The following is a 23,962-nucleotide window of genomic DNA, read 5'->3' on the forward strand; positions in this document are numbered from 1 at the left end:
GTGAGATCAAGCCCCGCATTGGGCTCCACACTGAGCTTGGAGCCTGCTTCTCTCTTTCACTCCCTCTCTGGTCCCAACCACTTCCCGCCCCCTGCTCAGGTGCGCTCTCTCTCTCTCTCTCTCTCTCTTTCTCTCTCTCAAAAGAAGGAGAAGAAGACATCCATGGTCAGATACCCCCAACATACACTCAGCACCTCCCTTTCAGCTACCCTGAGCTGAACCTTGCACTTCATGCACTTTGTCTTGAGCAGACAGAGATTTGCAGCTCATAATGGGCTCATAATGGGCCTCCCCCCATCAACCCCCCATCTGAGCTCCCTGAGGGCTCTAGGAAGAAGGCAGGATTTAACATTTGACAGACGAGGATACTCAAACACTTTTGTGTAATGGCTTGTCCAAGGTCACCTAGTTGGAGAGTTTGAGTTTGAATCCTGGCTAGCAGGCATTAAGCCAGTGACTTAACCTCTCTGAGTTATTAGTTTTCCCACTACTAGATCAGGATAATGACTCTTCCCTTGAACCACTGAAAGGCCAAGAGAGGTTCTCGGAGGCACCCAGGAGGCCCACAGTCAAAGGAATCCTATTATGTTGGGACGGTGCAGAGCTGGGGCTCAGTTCTGGAGTCCAGTCTCCTAGTCTCCATCTCCCAAAGCCACAGCACATCCCATTCACACAGGGATCGACTTATATCTTGGCTTGGGACCTCCCAGCATTCCCACAACCTTGTTCTCTATGTCTCTAGATGTTTTGGAAGTGCTTCGAAGGCCCCTGACTGGACTCTTTCCCCAACGTGCCACTCTAGAGGGGACTGGGGACAGAGATGGCTCAAATCACCCCACTGCAGAGGAGACAGTCCCCCTCAGCTGCCCCAGCCCAAGGCAGATCATACAGTCCAGGAGTCCCATGAAGGCAGGATCCCTGTCTGTCTAGCTCACCTATCCTCGAGACTGCAGCCTGTACTCTGCTGCAAGCCAGGGGCTCTCTCCAGCCATGAAAGTGATGCATTACTAAAATTCATAGGTGCCCATTGAGGGCCAGGCTCTGAATGACACGGTGTACAGACCATATTCCATTCAATCTAACACACACGTTTGTGATTTGCATTCCCATTTCTCAGATAAAGAACCAGGCCGAGAGAAGACTTGTAGGTTCTGAACCAACTGCCTGGCTCCAAAGGCCATAGCTTCTTTGAGTCCCTCTTGGTCCCAAGGCACCCTGGGGAGGCTCCTTTGCCTGGTGACAGAAGGCGTGGGTGACAAGATGATGTCTCCTTTTGTGGAACTGTCTGGGGCACAGCAGAGAAGTGGTCTGTGTCTTCTTGGTAAACAGGCAGTATTTTTAGAAGGTCCTCTTGGAACCCTCCCGTCCCCCTGGGCCACCACCTTCTACGTCCAACTTTTTGCCACCAAAAGTCCCTCTGGGGGCTCACTTCATCCCCACTTTGGACTACACCACAGATTTTTAAAGACCATAGGCACCCAAATGGTTTCTAGACTATATTCATTCCTTTTTCTCCCCTGAGAGAAATCAAGGAACCCCAGACCATGCCAACTCGCACTTCTGTAACATGACAACCCGGGTATGCAGCCCTTCCGGGTGCCAGCATACCGTTCCTTCACTGCTAGGAGATTCTTTTGTGTTGGGGGCTTGCTGGACACTCTATATGTATAATCTTGTTTCAATTGTCACAGCAACTCTGGGAAATTGGTCGTATTCTATTCATTTTACAGAAGATGACAATGAGGCGTGGCTCAGTGGATCAGATGCTTTCTTTCCAGAAAAAAGGAGTGTCTGAGGGTCTAAGGCAGCGTTGAGAAGGAGAAAGGGGCACCTTTGCTACCCCCAAACTCTTGAGTGCTGCTCTGCACTGTGATAAAAGAGCAGGAGAAGAAATACTTCCCGGCATATTGGCTATGCTTCTCCCCCTGAGGAAGGAATGGAAATCTTCGAACCGTGTGGCTAGAGACATGGCATTGTGTTCCTGCTCGGTCTTTGATCTTGAGAACCCTCTGAACCTTAGTTTTACCAAATGGGTGTGGAGCCCACTCTGCTGAGGTACTCTGAGATTCTAGATTCTTCATTGCTTGTCAGCCTTCCCCCCTCCCCATGCCCCCAAGACTCCCCCCCCCCCCGCCAACACCACCTTGCTCCCCAACTTCATGAGCACCAGCTGCTTCCGGGGTTCAGGTGGTGGCAGGAAGCCAGGAGCCCCGGGCCACCTTATCTTCCCTGACCAGTCCCCCATAGTCAGTGCCTCTGTGGGGCTCACAGATCAAATAAGTTCCTCTTTCCTTGCACCTTGCAGTCCTCCAGATAAATTCTAAGAGACATGCTGCACTATTTTTTTCCCAAATCCATAAAACAATGATTTACTGGGCACCTCCTCCCAATCCAGGGGTCCCAAAACTGTTTAAAACATAGTCCCTGCCAAGAAGCTTGCAATGTAGACTGAGATAATATTTTATGAGGGAGACAAAACATAATAATAATAATAATAATAATAATAATATGGTTAAGAGTGCGGGATCTGGGTTCAAATGCCAATTCCCCACTAACTGTGTGACCTCCTGTAAGTTCCTCAGCCTCTCCTGGTTCTGAAATCCACTGCATTTGGTTGGCATAGCGTCTACCCCATTGGGTTGCTGTGACTTGCCTCAAGTGATATTTCCAGGAAGTGCTACAGTTGTGTAAGTTATAAAATAAAAACAGCAAGGTATCGCTTGATACTGTACAACTGACCAAAATTAGAAAGCTAGGAAATGCCAAAGGTTAGTAGAAGTGGACTGATGGAACCACCTTGGCAAGCAACCCAGCAGTCTTCAAATACGAAAGGATGCAAAACTCCTACCACCTTCCAATTCAAGGTTGGGTAGAGACATCCCCAAAAAACTGCTTCCACAGTACCACAAGGACCCCCTTCAGAGGATGCTCTGTACTATTTGTGGTGACAGAGGACGGATGCCATGTGGGGGCCCATTGCTGATGGAGGGACAGTAAAAAATAGCCACTATAATCCACGGAGGATGACGCAGTGTTAGAAGCGACAGGCCAACGGCCCACACAGCAACACAGCAGAGTAAAAAAGTCAGAAACTGAATGAACTCTGAGAGCCCAATCTGGACGTGCAGAGCGACATCCATGTGCATGAAAAAGCAGCATAGATGTTACAAGAACACATGGAAACACAGCGACACACCCTGAATGCATTAGAATGCAAATCTTGGAAACGGCAGACCTGCTTTAAAGGGGATGGAGAGCCCACAGCCTTCCCTTCCAGAAAGGGGCTGCAGAGTCCAGTTAACACACAGCTTGGTAGCAGCCCGGGTGGTGCAGTGGTTTAGCGCCGCCTTCAGCCCAGGGCGTGATCCTAGAGACCCAGGATGAAGTCCCATGTCCGGCTCCCTGCATGGAGCCTGCTTCTCCCTCTGCCTGTCTCTACCTCTCTCTCTCTCTCTCTGTGTCTCTATGAATAAATAAATAAAATGTTTAAACACACACACACACACACACACACACACACACACAGCTCAGGATGAGCCTTTCGACCTTGGCCTCCAAATACTCTGACCATTTTAACTGTACGGTGCTATGCACAGGTGCTGCATGTAGCATCCCACTACAACCAGGATGAACCCCCTCAAGGGGCTGAGGCCGGGCGTTCATCTACCAGTTGCTGGAAGGCAAGGGGCTCCCAGCTCCCAGCTCTGGGAATAGCTCGAAGTCACAGCCCTTCTCCAAGGGGAGCCCATGTCTGATGACTGGTCTCTGCGGGGTGCAAAGCTCCGGTCTGGTGCCTCAATTTGCAGTAACCCCAAAAGCTGTCCCAGCTCCAGTGCGCTCTGTGGGAGCAGAGGGGTGGCTGAAACCCCTCTTGAGACTTCCGGCTGCCAGCCCAATCCTCCCTGTGCCCAATCCTGCCTCTTTCCTCTCCCTGCGGTGTCCCCCCACCTCGCCTCTCCCCAATGCACTTCTCCCATGTGCCAATCTTCAGCTCTGACCTGAGACCAGCTCATTCTGTTTCTTCACAAGGAGGCCTGGAAATCATAGAGAACCCCACAAAAGCCCCGACAGAGACCACCTCTGAGAGCTTGGGAAAGCCACCTATCTTCTCTGGACCCCCTGTCCTCCCTGCAGGACATTCACCTCCTTGCGACTTGGAAAATCTTTGGGATTCCAATGATACCATCTCAGCTGCTGCGTTTATATGGCACAGTTAGGGGGGCCGAGGGGCCTGGTGGAGGCAGGATGGGAAGGCAGGAGACCCCCCCCAAGAGTTGCGGGTGGGGGGAGGGGTGGTCCGTTCTTGTCCAGAGTACAAGTCCCCTCTGGCCCGCCTGGCCCCACCCACCTCCAGGTGGCTTCTCTCTGCACACCCCAACATTCCAAACTGCTGTCAGTGATCTGGAAAGGAGTACAACAGGTTCCCCCCCACACCCTCCCCCCTGCTCCCCGGAAGACAACCTGAGCCAGACAACCTGGGATGGGGAGGGGAATGAGCACCCGGTGGCTGCAGGGAGCAAAGCCAGGCCCCTAGTTCCAGTCGGGCCTCCCAGCCTGACCTAACCGGGTGCCTAAGCCTGCACCAGCACCAGGCCCTCTGCTGGGTGCTGGAGCCTCTGAGCCATGAGCCATGGGCCAGCCCTGCCTTTGACAACAGAGCCAAGCCATCAGCAGGCTTGGCTGTGAAGCAAAACTCCCTGGAAAGGGCGCTAAACACATCCTTCGAGCCCAGGCCCGACTCCCAGAGGTCCTGGATTTTTAAATGAGCACCCCCTGGTGTCCCCTCACACACACACACTTGCCTTGTAGTGAATTAAAATGGGTTTTATTCTCAAGGCAGCTGGAGTTTCCACTTGCCAAGAAAATCCTGCCCCTCGGAAAAGTCACACGACTTTTCTCGAACCCTGGGAGGTCTACAATTCTCCTTCTCACAAGGGACCCTTCCAGACTGTCCATTTCTGCCACCTTTCTGCTTCTCCCCAGCTGAAAATCCTAGAACCAGATTGAACACCTTCCTCGGTTCTTCTACCTCTCCTTCCAAGAGTCCCTGTCGACAGCCATGCCTTTGATGCAGGAGCCCCCAGCCCCACACCCGGGATGGTTACAGTTACTTCCAGGGTCTTTCAGGCAATCCAGTCTCCCAAACTTCAAGTGTGCTTCAGCCCCTTTTACAATTTTTTGGTCAGATCTGCATACCACCTGCTAGATACTTTATGTCTGTATTTTCCTCGAATTGACTTTTTACAGAGACAAATACGTTTATGTTAAAAGGAAACCTTCCAGAGTTGAAAGCAGGCGATCAAACACATACTGGTACATAATGTCCACAGCACACTGTTCATAATAGACAAAAGGTGGACACAACCCAAGAGTCCATTGACAGATAAATGGATAAACACAACGTGGCCTCTCCGAACACTGGAATATTATTAGGCCATAAAGAGGAAGGAAGCCCTGGTACATGCTACAACACGAAGGAACCCCAAAAACATCACGCCCGACGGAAGACAGCCAGTCACAAAAGAACAAATACTGTAGAATTCCACTTACACGAGGTACCTAGAGTGGTCAAATCCATAGAAACAGAAAATAGAAGTGTGGTCACAGGGGGAAAGGGGGGCGGATATGGGGATTTAGCACGTCATGGGGACAGAGATTCCATGTGGGGTGAATGAAAAAGTTCTGGAGACAGACGGTGGTGATGGTCGTATAACAGTAGGAATATAGCACAGCTCAATTAATTAAAAATGACTATGTTGGTAAATCATATCATTAAAAAAAAGAAGAAGAAAACTTTTATCACTACCGCTCCTCATTTAAAAACGAGCATCACTTGCCACTGAAAAAAACCCAAACAGTGTTGTCAGTGGCCGTACCACTCTGTCAAAAAGAAACATCAGCTGGTATGAGTGTTGTCAAAAATGTCTACACACGAAAATGAGGAAGGTGGCTTGAGATAGAATCAGAAAAACAATCATCTCCTGCCCCTGAGAACGAATGTCAATTGATGCCCCTGTGAGAACTATCTGTGGACCACCCATCGTGTATGCGTCAAAGTCTAGAAACCTCCCTTCTGCCCACAACTTCCCCTCGGATCTTTCCAGTACAATCCCTCAAGGAGCTGTAATGGTTACTCCCCAAACAGGTGTATTCTTTGGTGGCTCTTCCAAAGCGCTCCTGTGCACGCCAGGCCACCACCAAGACAGTGCTGTTGCCCTAGCCATCTTATAGATGCATCTCGGAGAAGGAAGTCATTAATCCAGGTGATTGATGGCAAGTCTGAACGCCAAGTCCAGAAGCTTCCCCCTCTTCCTCAGGCCAGTTTCCCGATTGTCCGGGATTGACCCCAGATTGGGTATTGAGTCATTTGGCTAATTTCCTGATGACTCCTCACAAGGTACCAGGAGCTAAAGTCCCAAGGAATAAAACTAGGTCCCTGCCAATCAGACAGATTTTGCTGTATCAGCAAGACTCTGACTACCCAGAACCTGCCCTATATTTGTAGAGGTTCACTGCCCAGGCCCTGGACTGAGCCCTCCCAACTTGGGCTCAAATTCTGACTCTACCAACAGCTCGACTATGTGGTGTTGATTACTAAACCTCCTTTGGAAGTCCCCAGAGGTTTTGCAACATAGTGAGAGAACAGGGTTTGGACCACATCAGTGCCTCTCCATGCATGTATAACCTCTTCACCTCTGACACAGGAATCACCCAGATGGGTGGTTCAGCCCAGGTGGGGCCTGGGGGCGGGGCCTGGGAGACTGTCCGGGAAGCCTAGGACCCCCTGGTTCAGTTCTCTCTGAAGATCTTTCCATTGCACATCCTGGGATTTTGGAGACCAGGTCCTTACCTTGGCAGCCTGCGGTTTGGAAGGTGTCGATTTTCTGGAATCTCCCCTTGTCCCCCCTCCCCGCCACCAGGCCCTAGAGCAAGAAGCACCAACTTCCTTAACCTTCTGATAGTCTGGGAGTGTTTCTTTTCTGGGTTGGTGGGGAAGGGGAGCTTCATAAATGGAAGGCGTCTAGCCTAAGTAAGGAACTCCTGGCTCCTTCCTGATTGGAAGTAGGGCACAGTGGACTGCTGGGTTTGTCTCCTACCCTGTGGCACCCTGGATGTGGGGAGGGTGTGGGACTCAGATGAGGACCGTGGGCTTTAAGGGTCCCAGACAGAGGGCATGGCCGCTCCAATTGTGGCATTCTGGAACCCCAGAAAGACACTCCCCCCTCCCCACCACCCCCTTCTATGACTCCTTGGTTTCTCTCCTCGGAAGGTGTGACTCAGGATCCCAAAGTGAGGTAGAGATGTCAATCCCGTCAAAGCAGTTCCAGAAAGCCCTGTCCCACCCCCGCCCCAGATTATCAAAGACAGTCCGGGTAAAATTTCTGGACTTGGAGACTATGCTTTAAAGTCCCATTTTCCTTTCCAACTCATGAACTCTTGAACTGGGCCAGAAGTGGCAATTGTTTTACAAGCAGTTGCTCATAAAAAGTCAACAGAACAACCTGCATTCAGATCAGATAGGGCCAGGAGAGCTCATACCTACAAGGGTCAGTCCCATCTGACAGCGCCAACAAAATAATAAGACAATAGAAGCGATTGGGCAGGTGGGCACTGAGTTAGCAGGCTTTCTCTTCTCTGCTTTTCTTTGCCTAAATCATATCATCACCCCTTCCTTCTTTTTCATAAACACCCCTGGCTTTCCCCACATGAGCAAGACACTTGTCTGTGCTCCCCTGTGCTCCCCAGAGCAATTCTGCGACCCCACCCCCCAAAAAAGAGCTTTATTGTTTTCCGGTTTCGCTGCCTCTTCTCGGGTGACAGAGGGGAGGATTTCCGTTGGGCGCGCACTAAATGCCAGGTTACCCCCCTCCACCCCGCCACAAACCCTTCTCGGCAAGGCACCCCACCCAAGCGCTGGCAACCTGTACCCCTGAGTCCGAGTGGGGGCTGAGATCCCACTGGAGAGCCGAGGCTCGGGGAAGGGCGGGCCGGGCCCAGGGACCCCAGAGGAGGGAGAGCCTGGGTGCCCCTCCACGCTGCGCGCCCCGGGCGCCCATCCACACTCCAGGGTGCACGGACAGCGTGTGCGCTCCGGGCTTGGGCGTCAGCACTGAGCTCCTTGGGGTGCGCTACTCCTGTGCGGGGTGCTGCACCTGCACCTGCACCTGCTGGCCGCCTCCCCTCACCCCGCGCCTCCCGCCCTAGCTCCCTGTGCTCCGCCCAGGGGTCGCTGCACTCCTGCACGCTCCCTTCTCCCTCCCCTCAGCCTTGGGGTGTTGGGGTGGGACCTCAGGACAGTAGCCTCCAGCCTCTGAGCCTCCACGGCCAGACCGACTTGCAGGGGGCCGCCCCCCCCACCCCCCCCCACCCCCGTCACCTACCGCTGCTCCCCAGACTCCCGCGTGCTGCCGGTGGCCTCTCCCGCCCGCCAGCCAGCTCCAGCGGGTCTGCCGCCCAGCCACCCCACCTCACCCCCTGCAGCCGGTGTCCTTTTCTCTTTCACTTTCTCTCTGCTGGGGCGGGATTTGGGCCAAGCTGGGGAGTAAGCACCCACGCCTCAGGCTGCTGCACCCACCACGTGCTTTCTCCGAAGCGCCTGGGTCACATCGCTGCACTCCAGGGCACTCCCCAAGCGGCTATCACCTCCTCCAAATGGCAATCCTCCCCGGTTTCGGGGCGGGGGTGGGGGGAAGCCAGCAGCCCTCCCTAGGTCATCTGCAAGCCCGGGCTTGCAGACCACTCACTCTCGCTTTGGGGTGGTCTGGATTTCTCTCCAGCTCAGCCCAGCCAGAAAAGTGACAAACCAAACCACCCTTGCAGGGGACATGGACCCAGAGCCTTGCCGGCTGAGCCCTTCACTCTGGAAAATGCCTCAGGGACCCTAAACTCAGCCTTGGCAAACTTGCCTCCCCATCACCCCATCCCCATTGGCAATCTTCCAGCCTCTCCTCCTTCAGAGGTCCTGGACCCCAGCTCCACCTACCAGAAGAATTTGAGGAGGTCACTTCCCTTCCCAGGCTTGGATTTCCTGTCTGGAATTGAGGGGATGGGTCAAGGGACTTCTGACCTTTTCTTCCCCATCAAAACTCCTAACCTGCTCTATGCAACGGAGCTGGCAACCTGGCCATCCGTGTGTGGATTCTGGGTTTGAAGCCACACTTCCGTGATGTACGAGGAAAGGAGTCTCACCCTTGTCAAACAGCACAGCGACACCATCAGACTGGGCTTCTAGGATGATATTCAGGTCCTACAATGTACCAGGCACTATGCTGGACCTTGATCCATTATTGCCCCACATGCTATTTCACAGCCCAGGAAAAGAGTCTCAGAGAAGGTGGGTGACGTGTTCTGGGTCACATCACACCCAGTCAACAGTGCAGCTGGCATTCAGACCCACCCTAGGGTGTCCCTCACCATCTGTCTCCTAACCCCCACTTCTTCCCAAAAGCACAGTTTGGACACTGGGGAGAGGGGAGCATCTGGCCAGGGGACAGGCCAGCTGGGGTTCAGCAGCTACACCAAGGAGCCGACACTGGCTCTGGTTTTCCTGCCTCTCCCGGGCATGGAGTGGGGTCTGGCAGGGAATCTGTCCTTCAAGGGCACCCCGTCAGTGTTTACCTGGGAGAGCAAGGCCCTTGTGGTTGGCTGAGCGGAGCCTTCAATGATGAGAGCTAACGACACGCCTCCCGAAAGCTGGCCTTCTAGAACCCTTCAGCGCTGATAAAGCCCTCTCACGTGCCAGCCACCTGCACTGATCTCAGTGTCCCTCAAGTGGAAGGAAATCACCACCCCGCTTTTTCCAACAACCCCGACAGGATGAGATCCCCTCCTCTCTCGGCCCCTCCCCACTCCGCAGTTCAGAGATGGTGGCACCAGCTGAGATCCCACCCGAAATCCAGAAGCATTTTCAGCCCCAACTTCCTCCACCTCCCTCCCCTTTTTTTACCTTGGGGCTCAGGCAGGTAGGGACCTGCAGGGCATGGAGCTGGACAGCGCATGGTGGGAAACCCGATGAGGCAGCTGCTCCCCGAGTCTGGAGCCCTCAGTCTGCCCAGCCGCGAATCGGGATGCCCAGCTCTGGAGCAGACAGCTTCATCTCCAGCGGAACCCCTCAGGCCAGTCAGGGGCCCCGAGACTAAGCAGTCGAGACTAAGCAGGCGTGCAAAGCAAGCAGGCAAGAGACCAACAGAAAACTCTCCCCCTAAGAAGGGGCATCCGGCTGTCAGATTTCTCTGTCTAATACTCTCTAATTTGCCCACACTCCCTAAGCCCTCCCCCCCTACACCCCACCCGGGGCCTCTGAGGTTAATTTCAGTTCCTTGTGGACCTAATGGGGCAACCTTGGAGGGCTGAGAGTTGTCTCCTAGAGAGGGACCTTTGTTTGACACAATGGCATTCTAAAAATCATGGTGACCGCAGTGGAGCCCCTCTGGTGCCAGCTGCCAATACCTGCCATCCTCTGCCGGACAGGGCCAGGCTCAGAGAGCCCCACAAATGCCTCAAGACCAGCTGAGCGCCCCAGCTGGGCTCCAACAGCCCTCCCAGATGCTATGTTCTCTCATTACCCCACCCCGAGCACCAAACTGCCCAAACTGCCCTGAATTGCCTTGGTGATCAGGACTGGTCTGCTCGTTATTCGTATTCCAAGACCTTGGACCAAAATGTGAATCGCCCATAAGAGAGTCCTACCCCTGGGCAGCCCGGGTGGCCCAGAGGTTTAGCGCTGCCTGCAGCCCAGGGTGTGATCCTGGAGACCTGGGATCCATTCCCACGTTGGGCTCCCTGCATGGAGCCTCTGCCTGTGTCTCTGCCTCCCTCTCTTTCTCTGTATCTCTCATGAATAAATAAATTAAAAATCTAAAAAAAAAAAAAAAAAAAGAGAGAGTCCTACCCCAAATGTGGTTTACTTAACAGGCAGATGGTTTGGGGTAAGATACGGATGCAGTGCTAAATAGCACTGACCCACAGGGAGAAAGTTGGGGCTCTTGCAAGTCTCTGCCCATGCTCCTGAGGGCATCTAGGAGAAAGTCTGTCAGGCCAATAGGTCCTAAACGCCTCTTCAAATGCATGATGCATCCCTGCTTCCCAGAAAGCAGTCCTCCGCCACAAGCCTTCAGTGAGACCACAGCATCTGGCTGGACTTGTGTAAACATTGCCCTGCCTTCCTGCTTCATAGTTAACTTCAATGGATGGCATTCCTTTCATTTTATGGTGGACATAAACGTTCCTTGGAAAATAAAGTTGAATTTTAAAAAAATGTGAGTGCTTTGAAAAAACACCTGCCAAGCAATTAATAGTATAGACGGTGTGTAGAAGTCACCAGGGAGGTCCTGAAGTGAATGAAGCTTGGGAATCAGTGACAGGTGCCTCCTTCCTGCATTTTTGCTGAAAGAGCATGGTGGGGTTGGGAGTCTGAAGAGCTGGTGTCAAGGCCCTGCTGTTACCAGCAGGTGTATGACCTTGGACCCCTCGCTCCCTTTGTGTGTGGGCCTTGGTTTTCCCACAAACGAAATAAAGATTATGATGCCTATGGTGGTTATTTTGAAACAGCCCCTGCTTTTAGAGGGCCCAAGGAGGAAGTAGGCAGACAAGTGGGAAATGCTAATAGTCAATTTGAAACAGGGTCTTGCCTTCTTAGGCTAATAAAACAGACGTGACAACTGTTACAGATCTCAAGAAGTCTCTTCCTCCCGTGACCTGGTGCCAAGGGACAGGCACTCCTGGCCATTCTGTTGCCTCGAGGCCACTTATGAGAGTCCCTTCCTATTCTTGGAGGCAGTTCTGACGGCCATGGCCAAAGCAGTTCTGATTCACGTTCATGGCAGGGCAGAGCTTGCAATGAGAGTCAAGTCAGACTGGGGGTGCCATCATCTCTCACCTGGTCCCATCTCGCTGCCTGGTCTTTCCACGTCTTCCCTGACCCCCACCCCCACCCATCCCCCAGGCCCATATTCAAGACCCAAATCTGGCCCTGCCTGTGTCAACCCAGGTCTCTGAGCTGGGTGATGACATGTACGGGGCTGTGTGTTTGGCTGATGCCAAACAGGCTATAGATTAGCACCAGGAGGGTACCCAGTAGAGACCCCACTGTGGTGCTCAGCCAGGAGCTGATGGGTCTGAATTTCAGCAGGGGCTGTGGAAACAAAGAGATGAGTGAGCAGGCTGGTATTGCAGCAGAGCTAGAAGGCCGAGCCGTCCGACCGAGTGGGGAAGGCAAGGAGCAGGGCAGAGGGGTTAAGCTGAGCCAAGGATTTCTCATCCTGCTGATGTTCCTCTTCAAAACTCCCTCAGAGGTGGTGACCATTCTCCTGAGCCCAGGGCTGCCAGGAATAAGCTCAATTCCCTCCCGACTCAGGGGCGTCTCAGCGCTGTTCAAGCCAGCCTTGCTCTGGGAGTGTGAATTTGTCTCCAGGGAGGATCCAGCGTGACAAAGACCACTGGCTACCAGCAGAAGTACTGCTAAAGTTGCCGGCTGGGGTCCCCTGCCAAGTCCCAAGGGGAGGACATGAGGGAAACTCAGCTTGTGAGTAAGCCCGTCATCCCTGTCTCCAGTCTTCCCCAAACAGACCTGCTCAGCCCTACGTGGTACCTCAGCTGGAGCAGGTCCTACCCTGGCCAGGACCGAGCTCCTGCCTTCTCCCCATCGGGCTCTGTCTTAGCCTCCCTTCAAGGCCTGAGCTCCTGCTTTCATCACCCTTCCAGGTAACATCAATCTTAGGCTTTATTCATTTTTAGAAAACTTGTTGCCATGTATTTGGCAATGCATGGGTGAACTTCCTATTTTGTTAAATATAGACTCTGTTGCCTCCAATTAGATCACGAAGTTGCTAGTGTCTGGGAGCCGGTGTTTTATTTTCTTATTTAAAAGCCACACTGCTCCAAAATTGTTTGAATGAAGGAACCAGGTTTGGATGTGAATGATCAAGGCAGACTCAAGTTTCAAATGGTGAAGGCCCCCCTCCCCCTAGGTTGTAAGTGCCTTTTCTTATGGTTTTTTTTTTTTTTTTTTTTTTTTTTTGGTGCCCACCAAAATCCCTAGCAGGTGCTAACACAAAAATTAGGGAGGAAGGCAGAAATGGAAGGAAGGAAGGGAAAGAAGTGATAGATGTGATAAAACTGGTTTGTATCCACATTAGACAGGTAGGAAGGTACATGAGAACGCAGGCCTAATAGTCGGTAAAATCACAAGCAGGTGAGTCAGTAGAAAGGCAGGTAAATCAGTTGATACATAAAAATAGGAATGTTTAGGTAAACAGATTGGTGAGCATGTGTAAGTGGGTAACAGATACCAGTTGGTGGATTGGTAAGTAGGTGTTGGTAGGTGGTTATGTAGACCAGGTAAGTTTGAGGGCAGGCAGGTAGGTGGCTGGGCAGGTGGCTACGGAGATAAATAGAGACTGAGTAACCTCACGGGTGGGCTGCTGAAGACAACGACAGAGAACAGAAACGGGCTCTGGTCGGAGCAGGTGCCAGGCTGGGAGCCAAGTGGAGTATGGAACAGGCCATTTGTCAGCCTGGGAAAACCCATGGGGAAGTGCCAACTTCCGGCTGTGGGCGCTTTTCCTTCTGCGACTCCGGGGACAGGATGGGGTGAGGGTGAAGGTGACGTGAGTCTGGCTGGCGGGGAGGCCATCCAAGGCGAACCGAGCACAGGTGTTCTTGCCAACACGTCTCCTTCCAAGAGGTAGAGTCTGCTCCCCCCAGATCAGAGCAGAAACGGGTCTTGGGGAGAAAAAGAGGAGGGTGCGAGGGCACAGCGCCTCTCCTGTCTGGGGTCAGAGGAGGTCCGGGCTCTGGTGGCTCTTGTGCTCAGAGTCAGATGGGAAAGGAAGCCAGAGGAATAGTTTGGCCGCTTGGGGTGAGTCCCTTCCTTTCCAATAAATCAGGCAACATCCTAGAGGGAGACCTTGTTCTAATGATTCTAGAAACAGTATCCCTGTGGGCAAAAATAACACATTGTGAAAACATCGAGGGACCAAAGACCAAATGAGAGCCAAGGAAAACCAACAATAACATCTAAATCTCCTGGCCTGGAGTGCACATGCCCTGCGTCGGATGAGGTCACTGAATCGTCAGAGCACCCTCTGAGATAACAGTACCTGGGTACTATTATCGCCTCCATTTTACGGAGGCGGAAAACTGAGGCCCAGAGAGGTTCCAGAGAGTGCTCACAGTCACAGCCCTGGGAGCGAGGGGGCCATGACCCGCCCTCAGCAGTCTGAAGGCAGAGACTGTGTGTCAGCCCAAGGGCAGGGGCACGCTGATGAGCTCCTCACATGCACTCAGCGCCCAAGCACTGAGTCACTCATGGAACAGGCGTGTAGATATTCGGTGCAGCCCCCGGTGGGACCGTAGACACAATTGTTTTCTTTTCACCTCACACCCCCCCCCCCGCCCCCGGTTTATTCATCCTTGTCCAATTCTCTCTGCCGGGTACCCCTCTAGGCCTCGCTATACAACGCCACGCGCTGCCTCAGATAGTTTCTAGCTATGGTCTCATTGAACCCTCACTCTAGAAAGCCCCTGGGGGCTTTATATGATCACTCCCATTTTCAAGATGAAGAGACAGAGGGTCAGAGTGGTCCAGTTATTTGGCTGAGGTCACACGGTTTGTAAAAATCAGAGCATTGCCTCAGACCCAGAGCTCTCCAGGGTCCAGCCTGGTCTTTCTCCATCACTGCCATCCTCACTGTCTCTTCTCTGCCCCCAGACTGCCTGCCACACGTTGTCACCCACTGTTGCCAAAGAATGGCCCGAGCATTTGTTCTGATTCTCCAAGGAAGCTGCTGGGTGCTGAGTTGTGTCAGAACCAGGACCTTGACTCTCAGACCTCCCCTTGAGTTTGCCTGGGGTTGGATGCACCTGTACTGCCTCGTGTAGCATGGGGTCGAACCCCCAGGGTCACAGCCCCGGGGATAAGCTTTCTGCACAATTGCACGAGGGCACTATGGGAACTGAAGGCGACTTCTGAATCATTGGCCTAGTTTCAGTTTGAAGATGGTCAACCTGTTTTGGGTGGATTTACGGTACCCCTTGGGTTGTCTAGAAGAGGCAGCCAAGCAGAAAGTGCGGCGGCAGGTCCAGCCCTGTGAGATCCGATAGCCCCCTCCCCAGGCCGTGACCTGAGGCAAATCTCGTAATCTCTCTGCACCTCGGTTTACCATTCTGTAAAGTGAGAATAATGGTAGTACCTGAGCCATCCACCCACACCCACTCATCCACTCGCCCACTCATTCATCCATCCATCCATCCGTCCAACCATCCAACATTCAACAAATCTACATTACATGCCCACCCAGTGGCAGGCGCTGTGCTAGGCATCTGGGAGGTGATATGATCAAAATATAGATCCCTGCCCACATGGAGCTTATTTTCCAGTGGGAGAGTCAGACAATGAACAACAGTCATATAATAGTTAAATATATAGAAAGAGGAAATGTCAGTCTAGGGAGGGGGCTCAGAGTGTGGACAGGACCTGCAGTTCTGAAGAGGATGTTACAGGTAGGCCTTGTTGAGAAGGTAAGATCTGAGCAAAGAGCTGAGGGGAGGCCTAGAGGATATCTGGAGAAGGACGCTCCAGGTAGTAGGAACAGCACGTGCCAGGGGCCTGTGGTCGAGAATGTGCCAGGCCTGTCCCGGGGACAGTGGGGACACCATTATGGCTGGGGGAGATGAACAGCAGTAGGGGATGAGGGCAGAGCAGCGAGAGCCGGATTGTGATGAGCCTTGTGGGCCACTGTCCGGATTTCGCTTTCCCTCTGAGTGATGGGGAGCCAGGGCAGAGTTTAGAGCAGTGGATGGTGCAGACCGGTAAGGGTTGCGGAGAGAGTTACAAAACCTTCACATGATGATTTCCTCTTCTGAACCCTTGTTGAAACCAAAGGCAGGGCCCTTTCTTTACAAAGCACTCAATTCTCCTTCCCCTTCCCTCTCTCCCCCTCTGAAGGTGCTCCCGCCCGGCTTGTCCCACAGCAGCACCCTTGGCAGCCCTGACGGGAGCTGGCCTGGATGACAGGAGGAAAGGGCAGGGAAAGAAGGCACCTTGCCTTTCTCTGTCTCCCAGGCGCCTGAAGACCACGTCATTCTGAGCCCAGTTCCCTTTCTCGAGTCACATGGGGGTCAGAAATAAAAATATTATGTCCCCAGGGAGGAAGCAGAGTGAAATAACAGGAACTGGCAGAGGAGGGAGGGCCAGAGGTGTCAGGCAGCCCCCACATAAAGGAGCTAGGAGCATGCAGTTTGCAAGGAGGGAGGATGGTGCTGATGCCCCTGCACCCATTCCGGGGTGGCTGCTGCACCCCCATCAAGACCACACCCCTGGGGACAGGAGCCGCTTGCACCCCCAAGAAGAAATCAGGGAGCCCATTTAGGTAGGAGAGGGACAGAGTAAGAGATATGTCCAGGAAACCAACAGGGACCATCCGGGCGAGACTGTAACCACGAGGAAAACCAACTTCTTATACATTTGCAACTAAAAAACCGGGGGGGGGGGGGGGCAACACGCATACACCACCCTGGCACCCAAATCAACACCCTCAGAAGAAGGCTTTCTCCCTCCTCCAAGCCAGGTTGAGGATAAAGCTTGCCTTCCTCCACATAAATCCAGCCTCCACCACTTGGCACCTGGGGACCCGGGGTGCTGTCCCCTCTGGGTGCTCTCTGTTTTCTTCATTAGGTCAGATCTAAGAGTGCCGCGCGGTCCCTGGGCTATGCCAGGTGCGTGATAAACACTCAACGAGCGCGGATTGTTGTGATCCTCTCCCACTCGAAGTGGCTCTGAAACCAGAAAGGACCCACGAATAACTGGACTCTACGGCGCCGAGTCACAAAGCTGGAAAAGCGCAGACCTGGGGAGAGCAGGTGCAGAACAGAGATGCTCACGCGGAGCCGAGAGCCTCTTGGCCGCAGGGAAGGGACACCTCACCTGTTTGCGGGGTGGGGGGAGGTGACACGGTGTAGGCTTGTTTTTCCAATTCAAGAGGCGTCGAGTGTCGTTAAGACTCTAAAAGTGAGACACTCTTCCCCTCTTCTCCGATCTGGTTCTTGTTCTGCATCTCCGTCTCCCTCGTTCTTTCTCCCCTTCTTCCCTCCACCTTCTCCCCCTTCCTCCTTCCCTCTGGCCTCTCCCTTTCTTTTATTTATCTCCCTTCTTCTATTCCGTCTCTCCCTTCCTTCCTCTCTCGCCCTGCCTGTCTTTGGATTTCTGTCTCTCGCTGACGCAGATGCACACACGCACGTGCACGCCCGCACACACAAACGCGCGCACACAAGCACGCACGGCATCCTCTGCTCTCTGGCTTCATGGTCCGTCCTCTGGCACCTTGTTTCTCTGCATTGGAGCCTCCCCAAGTGTCTGCAGCCGCCTTCCCCACTGGACCGTGAGCCCCTTGTGTCCAGCCCCGGTGCCCAGCGCAGGGCCTGACGCATCAAGGCTGCACAGGGTACAAATCAGGCAGGTGTTTGGTCGCATGCCTCCAGGATGGTCTTTTCTTAAGCAGAGTGGGAAGCGTGCTGGCTGGGCCTCCAGCACACCCGGCATCACAGACGGAGTTCTCCAAGTACTCGCTGCTCCTGCCAACTCATCCAGAGGCCCTGACTCCTGTCCAGCTCCGCCTTCCCATCTGGGGACGAGGATGATCACACTGGCTTTCCTTTCAGAGGGAAGGGAAAATCTGTGCGCTGTCTACAGCCAGCCTTTGCTACTCGGGCCAAGGGGATGCCGACTTACCAGCATGGTCCTTGGAGGAGTCGGGGTCCCCCTCCGCCACCGGGGTCTGCCACCCACTCCACGCCCACCTCAAGAGGGCCAAGTCTGGGTCTCCTTTCTCCAGCAGGGTCAAGGAGATCTTTCTGGCCAGGGCCTCGCCATCAGGCTCGCGGAGCAGGGCGCAGTGGTACTCTTGGGAGAGAAGCTCCTTCTCTAGCATGTTGTCCAAGAGGGCTTGCACTTGACTCGGCTGATGGCTGGACAGCAGCATCTGGACCCGAGCCAGGATGGTCTGAAAGTGGTTCATGGCCGGGCTCAGGGACAGGCCAGCTGCCTGGGCCAAAGCCTAGGATCTCTGCTCACCCAGCCTGCAGCATCCAAAACATGAAGTGAAAAACAGGATGAGGGAAACTCTACAGTTTGGTGCTGTTTATTCCTGCTTAGGCAGGTTTCCTCATTTGCGTCGCAGGCTGGGGTGCCTGATGTGTGGTTGGAAATGGGTGCTGGGGCTGATCCGGACCCCACAGATGCTTGCTGGGACCGCCCACGTGCATGTCAGAGAAGCCTGCAGCCTGTGGGCTCCATCTGATCCAATCCAGTATTTGCTAAACGGGAAGCAGACTTGCCTCTGTGGGAACTCGCACAGTGATGGTCCTTTTCAGATGTTTTATCATAACAAGAAGGCAGTTGGGGTGTAGGGGTTAAACAATTGGCTTTGGGGTGAATCTGCCAGGGTTCACAGCACAACACTGCTTGCTCGGCCTCTTTCAAGCCCCCATTCCTCCACCTGAAAAGGCTGGATGATGATAATCATACTTACCTCACTGGGTTAGATGGGGTGATAATAACAGCCCTGACCTCCCAGAGTTGTTGAGAGAATTAATGAGATAAGGTGTGCAGAGCACCCAGACATTATCTGCATGATACTGTTCAATAAATATCAGCCATTATTCTCATTATTGTTATTGATTAATCATGCATATGACCGTCATCTTGGGCTTAACCTCACTAACCCTCAGTCCCCTCCTTAGCCAAAATCTCCCAATAAAAGTAATCCAGCCTCATTAAGTTGTCTTGAGGGTTAAAAAAGATAATGCATTGGAAGGGCTTGGCGCTGGACCTAGTGACCACTTAATGAAAACTGACTACATATGAATATCATCCCCGATCTACAAATGCACAAAACAGAGGCTTTGCGTAGGAGCCAGTCTATTTTAGGATTCTATTCTAAAAATTCCCAACCCAGGGGTGTCTGGGTGATGCAGTCGGTTGAGCATCTGATTCTTGGTTTCCGCTCAAGTCACGAACCCAGGGTGGTGAGATCCGGTCCTGCACTGGGCTCTGGGGCTCTGCACTCGTCATGGAGTCTGCCTGAGATTCTCTCTTTCTCTCCCCCACCCACTCATGCCCTCTCTGTCTCTCAAATAAATAAATAAATCTTTTAAAAAAAATTCCCAACCTATTTTTTTTTCTCATAGTTGATCGCTCTCCCTTATCGTTTTGAAACATACCTGTGACCTCGTTTCCTAGCCTGGCCTCAGCTTTACCATCTCTCAGATGGGACCATTTGCATTGTTCACTTAAGTGAGACAAATAAAGATTTCGACTTCCAGGATGGCTGAGTAGCTCCTACCTGACTGACTCTACCACAGATAAAAACTAACAACTCTGGGGGAGGAAAAAAAAAAAAGACAAAAACAACTACCTAAGGGCACTGAAGAATGACTGGAACTGGCTGATATTAGAAGGAAGTCAACACATGAAAGACAAGAATACCTTTGGTGAGTGAGTTCTCAGCTCATGGGACTAGAGACTTGCCTGAAGGCAAGTCTCCATCACCACTGTGCAGGACAACTAAAACTCTTAAAAAATGCAAAGTTTTACTGCCCTGAATAACCAGAGGACAGAATTTGGGGGTAACAATAGCTGCTGGAAAGTGGGAGTAGAAACCCCAATAAGGAGGCGCTTGGGTGGGTCAGTGGGTTAAGCATCCGAGCCTTCAGCTCAGGTCACAATCTCTGGGTTCTGGGATCAAGCCCAGCATTGTCCAGCTCCCTGCTCAGTGGGGAGTCTGTTTCTCCCTGTCCTTCTGTCTCCCCCCCTCATGCTCTCTCTCTCTCTCTCTGTCTCAAATAAATAAATAAAACCTTTTTAAATTTTTTTTCAGAAAGGGGAGAGAGGAGTTGCTCCAAATTCTGTGTATAAACTGCCCAAATATCTAGTTGACTTCTGAACCATGTATACATTCACAGTTAGACTCCAAACAGCCCAGCTGAGGTTAAAGGAACTGAACTGAGATTTGAATTGCAACCTACTATAAAGGTCAGAGGGGGAGTAGGAGACTGCATTTGATTCCAGACAAGTTAGGAGCCCACTAAATCAACAACAACAAATTAACACTGTTCAGGTTATAATAATCCAGAGTCTTGGGGCGCCTGGGTGGCTCAGTCAGTTGAATATCTGCCTTCAGCTCAGGTCGTGATCCCAGGGTCCTGGGGTCAAGTCCCACATCGGGTTCCTTGCTTAGTGGGGAGCCTGCTTCTCCCTCTCACCCTCCCTGCTGCTCATGAGACTCTCCCACTCACTCTCAAATAAATAAAGTCTTTAAAAAAAAAAGGGGGTGTTTCCAACAAATGATGTGCAGCATACACCCAACATTACTTGCCTGTAAAGAAACAGGAAAAAGGGACTCATTCTCAAGAGAAAAAGACAATCAAGGAAACTGACTTCTAGACGACCCGGATATTGAAATTGGAAGACAAGGATTCTTAAAGCAGTGACTATAACCCTGAATGAAAAAGACATTAAAGGGGGAACCTGGCCGGCTCAGTTGGTGGAACATGTGACTCTTGATCTTGGGGTTGTGAGTTCAAGACCCATGCTGGGTGTAGAGATTACTTAAAAAAATAAAACCTTCTTTTTAAAAAAAAAATTTGAAAGAAAGAAATAAAAAGAGAAAGAAGACGTAGAAGAAAGTATACTCATAAAAGTGAAAAGATGGGAAATATCAGCAGAAAAATAGAAACTATTCAAAAGTTATCCAATGAGGGGCACCTGGGTTACTCAGCAGTTGAGCGTCTGCCTTCGGCTCAGGTCATGGTCCCAGGGCCCTGGAATCAAGTCCTGCATCGGGCTCCTTGCAAGGAGCCTGCTTCTCCCTCTGCCCGTGTCTCTGCCTCTCTCTGTGTGTCTCTCATGAATAAATAAATAAAACCTTTTTAAAACAAGCTATCCAGTAGAAATTATCAAAATGGAAAGTACAATATATGAAATTTTAAGTCACTGGATGGGATTAACAGCGAAATGGGGAATGACAGAAGAAACAAACTTGCAGACGGAACGATAGAAAGTATTCATTCTGATAAACAGAAAAGTTTGGGGGATAAAATGAGCTTCGAGGATCTGTGGGAAACTATTAAAAGCTCCACATATTTCATATGAAAAGCTTCTACGTATTTGAGATCACAGAAGGGGAAGAAAGCATGGGGCAGGAAAAAGATTTAAAGAACTAAAGCCTTAAACTTCTCAAAATTGGCGAAAGGAAAACAAATCTGTGAAGCTCAGTAAACTTCCAGAACGGTAAATACGATGAAACCACACCTAGCTTTATCATGGCCAAAGTGCTGAAAGCCAAAGGTAGGGAAAAACTCATGAAAGCAGCCAGACCAGAACATGTTACACACCAGAGAGTGTTCCAATAGTCACTGACTTCTCATTAGAAACCATGGAGGCCAGAAAGCTGAAATTGTCAACACAGATGACTTATTATTATTATTATTATTATTATTATTATTATTATTTATTGTTTTTTAGAGAGAGAACAAGTAAGGGGAGGGGCAGAGGGAGAGGGAGAGAATCTTAAGCAGCCTCCATGCCCAAAGTGGATGGAACCCAATGTGAGGCTTGATCTCCCAACCCCGGGATCATAACCTGAGCTGAAACCAAGAGTTAGCTGCGTTACCAACAGACACCAAGGCACCCCATTCACACAGACATCTAAACCCAGTGAAAAGACGTCTCAAGAATTCAGGAAATATTGATATTTTCAGATAAAGGAAAAACTAAAAGAACGAGTTGCAACAGACCTGTATGCCAAGAAACGTGAAAGTGTGTTCTTTGGGAGTTGAATGAGGCTAGCTAGCAATTCAGATCTACGGGGAGGATTAAAGAACATTAAAAACAGGATCTCTGGCCAATATAAAAGATTGATTTTTTTCCTCTTCATTTATTTAAATATAACTGGTTAAAGCAAAAATTGTAATATTGTCTATGACTTTTAAATATAGATAGAAGTAACACATATGATGCTTATAGCATAAAGGATGTTATAATAAGAGGGTGGTTATTAAATCTTTATGTAGTTGCAAGGTTTCTAGATATCAAAGTGATTGATTCTAGATATCAAATATTACCTCTATGGGACGCCTGGATGACTCAGCTCTGCTTTTGTCTCAGGGCGTGACCCTGGAGTTCAAGGATCGTGTCCCACATCGGGCTCCCCACAGGGAGCCTGCTTCTCCCTCTGCCTGTGTCTCTGCCTCTCTCTCTGTGTCTCTAATGAATAGATAAATAAAATCTTTAAAAAAAAAGGAATATTACCTCTATGTAGGTTGGGAGAAATAGAAGATGTATATTATATTTCCTTGGCGACCACCAAAATATAATGCAAAAAAGTAATAGCTAAAGAGCAACTTAAAATTAATATAGAATTTTGAATGAGGTGGACTCTCAACTCTTGGTTTGAGTAAGCAGTCCAAGAAGATCCTGACATTATAAACGTCATACGTAACGGCAGAGATGTCAACGTAAATATTATTCCCAGGGCAACATATTACCAATCAAGATAACAAATTTGCATACTTTTAGGCACTAAAAATCGCTTCTCGGACTTTTGACTGAGATCAAGTGTAGTATCTATTCTTATCACTTTTAGGCACTAATGGTCATGGTTCACAGGGCAGATCAATAATTTCTGCAGGTTGAGTATCTTAAAAGGCTCCTTTGTACAAACAGCACTTTCGAGAATAGTTTTATAATCACAAAACAAGCTTCATGTGTTCGCACGTCCCCTCTCATGACAGGAGATGGAGATGGATACTGATGCAAAGGTTCTCAGCTTACCAGAGTTAACTTTGGGATGTGTAACAGTGATCGCTACAACCAGAGGCAAAGGAGGAAACTTGCTCCATTTTTTTTTCCTGAGATTTTCTTGTCAGCAGTTAGGAGACCATGTGATTTCTTGGACAAGGAAGTAATACCCATTGATTAGATCTGAGAGAAGAAGAGAAGGTTTGAAGAGCTTAAAACATAGAGGAGGGCAGCCTGGGTGGCTCAGTGGTTTGGTGCTGCCTTCAACCCAGGGCATGATCCTGGAGACCCGGGATCGAGTCCTGCATCAGGCTCCCTGCATGGAGCCTGCTTCTCCCTCTGCCTGTGTCTCTGCCTCTCTCTCTCTGTCTCTCATGAATAAATAAAATCTTTAAAAAAAAAACAACATAGAGGAGTTAGGAAAGAAGGAGCCAAAAGGGAGTTTTAACAGATGGCATAGATGGCGTATAATCTTCAGCCAAGGCTGTGGAGAAAATGGCAGGGGGTTGGTCACTGGGAGAGATAAGGAAACCATGTTTTTAAGTACCTCACCTCTTAGGTACCTGAGAGAGAGGACCAAGTCATGAGGATCCATCCCCAAGCATCCGCAAGGTAGGGATGAGGACCAGCCATGGGGATTACCCCCAAGCATCCAAGGTGGGGTTGAGGACCAGCCATGGGGATCCCTCCCCAAGCATCCAAGGTGGGGATGATGGATAATGAAGCAGCAAATACTAGGGTCAGAGAACCAGGGATAAGGGTAGGTAGGTTCCCCTAGCCGCCTATAAGCTCTTTCCTCCTTCCTATCAATCCAACCACTACTCAGTCATGAGCTTTGTTGGGAAAACTTGAATGCCAGCCTCCACTTGACCACAGATTCACTGCGCCACCACAGGCAAGGCATTTCCTCTCTCTGGGCCACAATTTCATCACCTATGAAATAAGTGGTTCAGATTACATGGCCCCTTGAATGTCTTTCAGTTTTGAAATATTGAAAGTATTACATAGTTGCAGAACCCACTGGTCCCAGAGCTCCACAATATTCCCCTGTGATTAGTCATATGTGTTGCATTTTCTGTCTTTAGTCATTCAGGACCCCCTGCGTGTGACATTTCCCCCCTAATTATCACATGCAGTGTGTACTATTATTTATCTGATGTTTTGCTT

At 50.9% G+C, this 23,962-nt stretch overlaps 1 protein-coding gene and 1 pseudogene across 6 annotated transcripts in view; one reads left to right on the forward strand and one right to left on the reverse strand.

Annotated features, from left to right (window-relative positions):
• The window catches only part of CIITA (class II major histocompatibility complex transactivator), a 46,930-nt gene extending 28,700 nt beyond the window's left edge, over positions 1-18,230 (reverse strand). The window contains exon 1 of one of the 6 annotated variants that reach the window (XM_072753861.1): positions 17,729-18,230. In XM_072753861.1, coding sequence (XP_072609962.1) covers positions 17,729-18,014 — 286 coding nt within the window. In that variant the 5' untranslated portion in view covers positions 18,015-18,230. Of the gene's footprint in view, positions 1-8,381; positions 8,579-9,946; positions 10,253-17,728 lie in introns of those variants that run through there. The other 5 variants (XM_072753862.1, XM_072753863.1, XM_026003109.2 and 2 more) reach the window with 5 other exon arrangements.
• A 4,352-nt stretch (positions 18,231-22,582) lies between these two features.
• On the forward strand, positions 22,583-22,740 carry LOC112923399 (U2 spliceosomal RNA; annotated as a pseudogene).
• The last annotated feature ends 1,222 nt before the right edge of the window (positions 22,741-23,962 follow it).

This window comes from Vulpes vulpes, chromosome 3, assembly GCF_048418805.1.
Source record: "Vulpes vulpes isolate BD-2025 chromosome 3, VulVul3, whole genome shotgun sequence".
In the NCBI taxonomy this organism is placed as follows: domain Eukaryota; kingdom Metazoa; phylum Chordata; class Mammalia; order Carnivora; family Canidae; genus Vulpes; species Vulpes vulpes.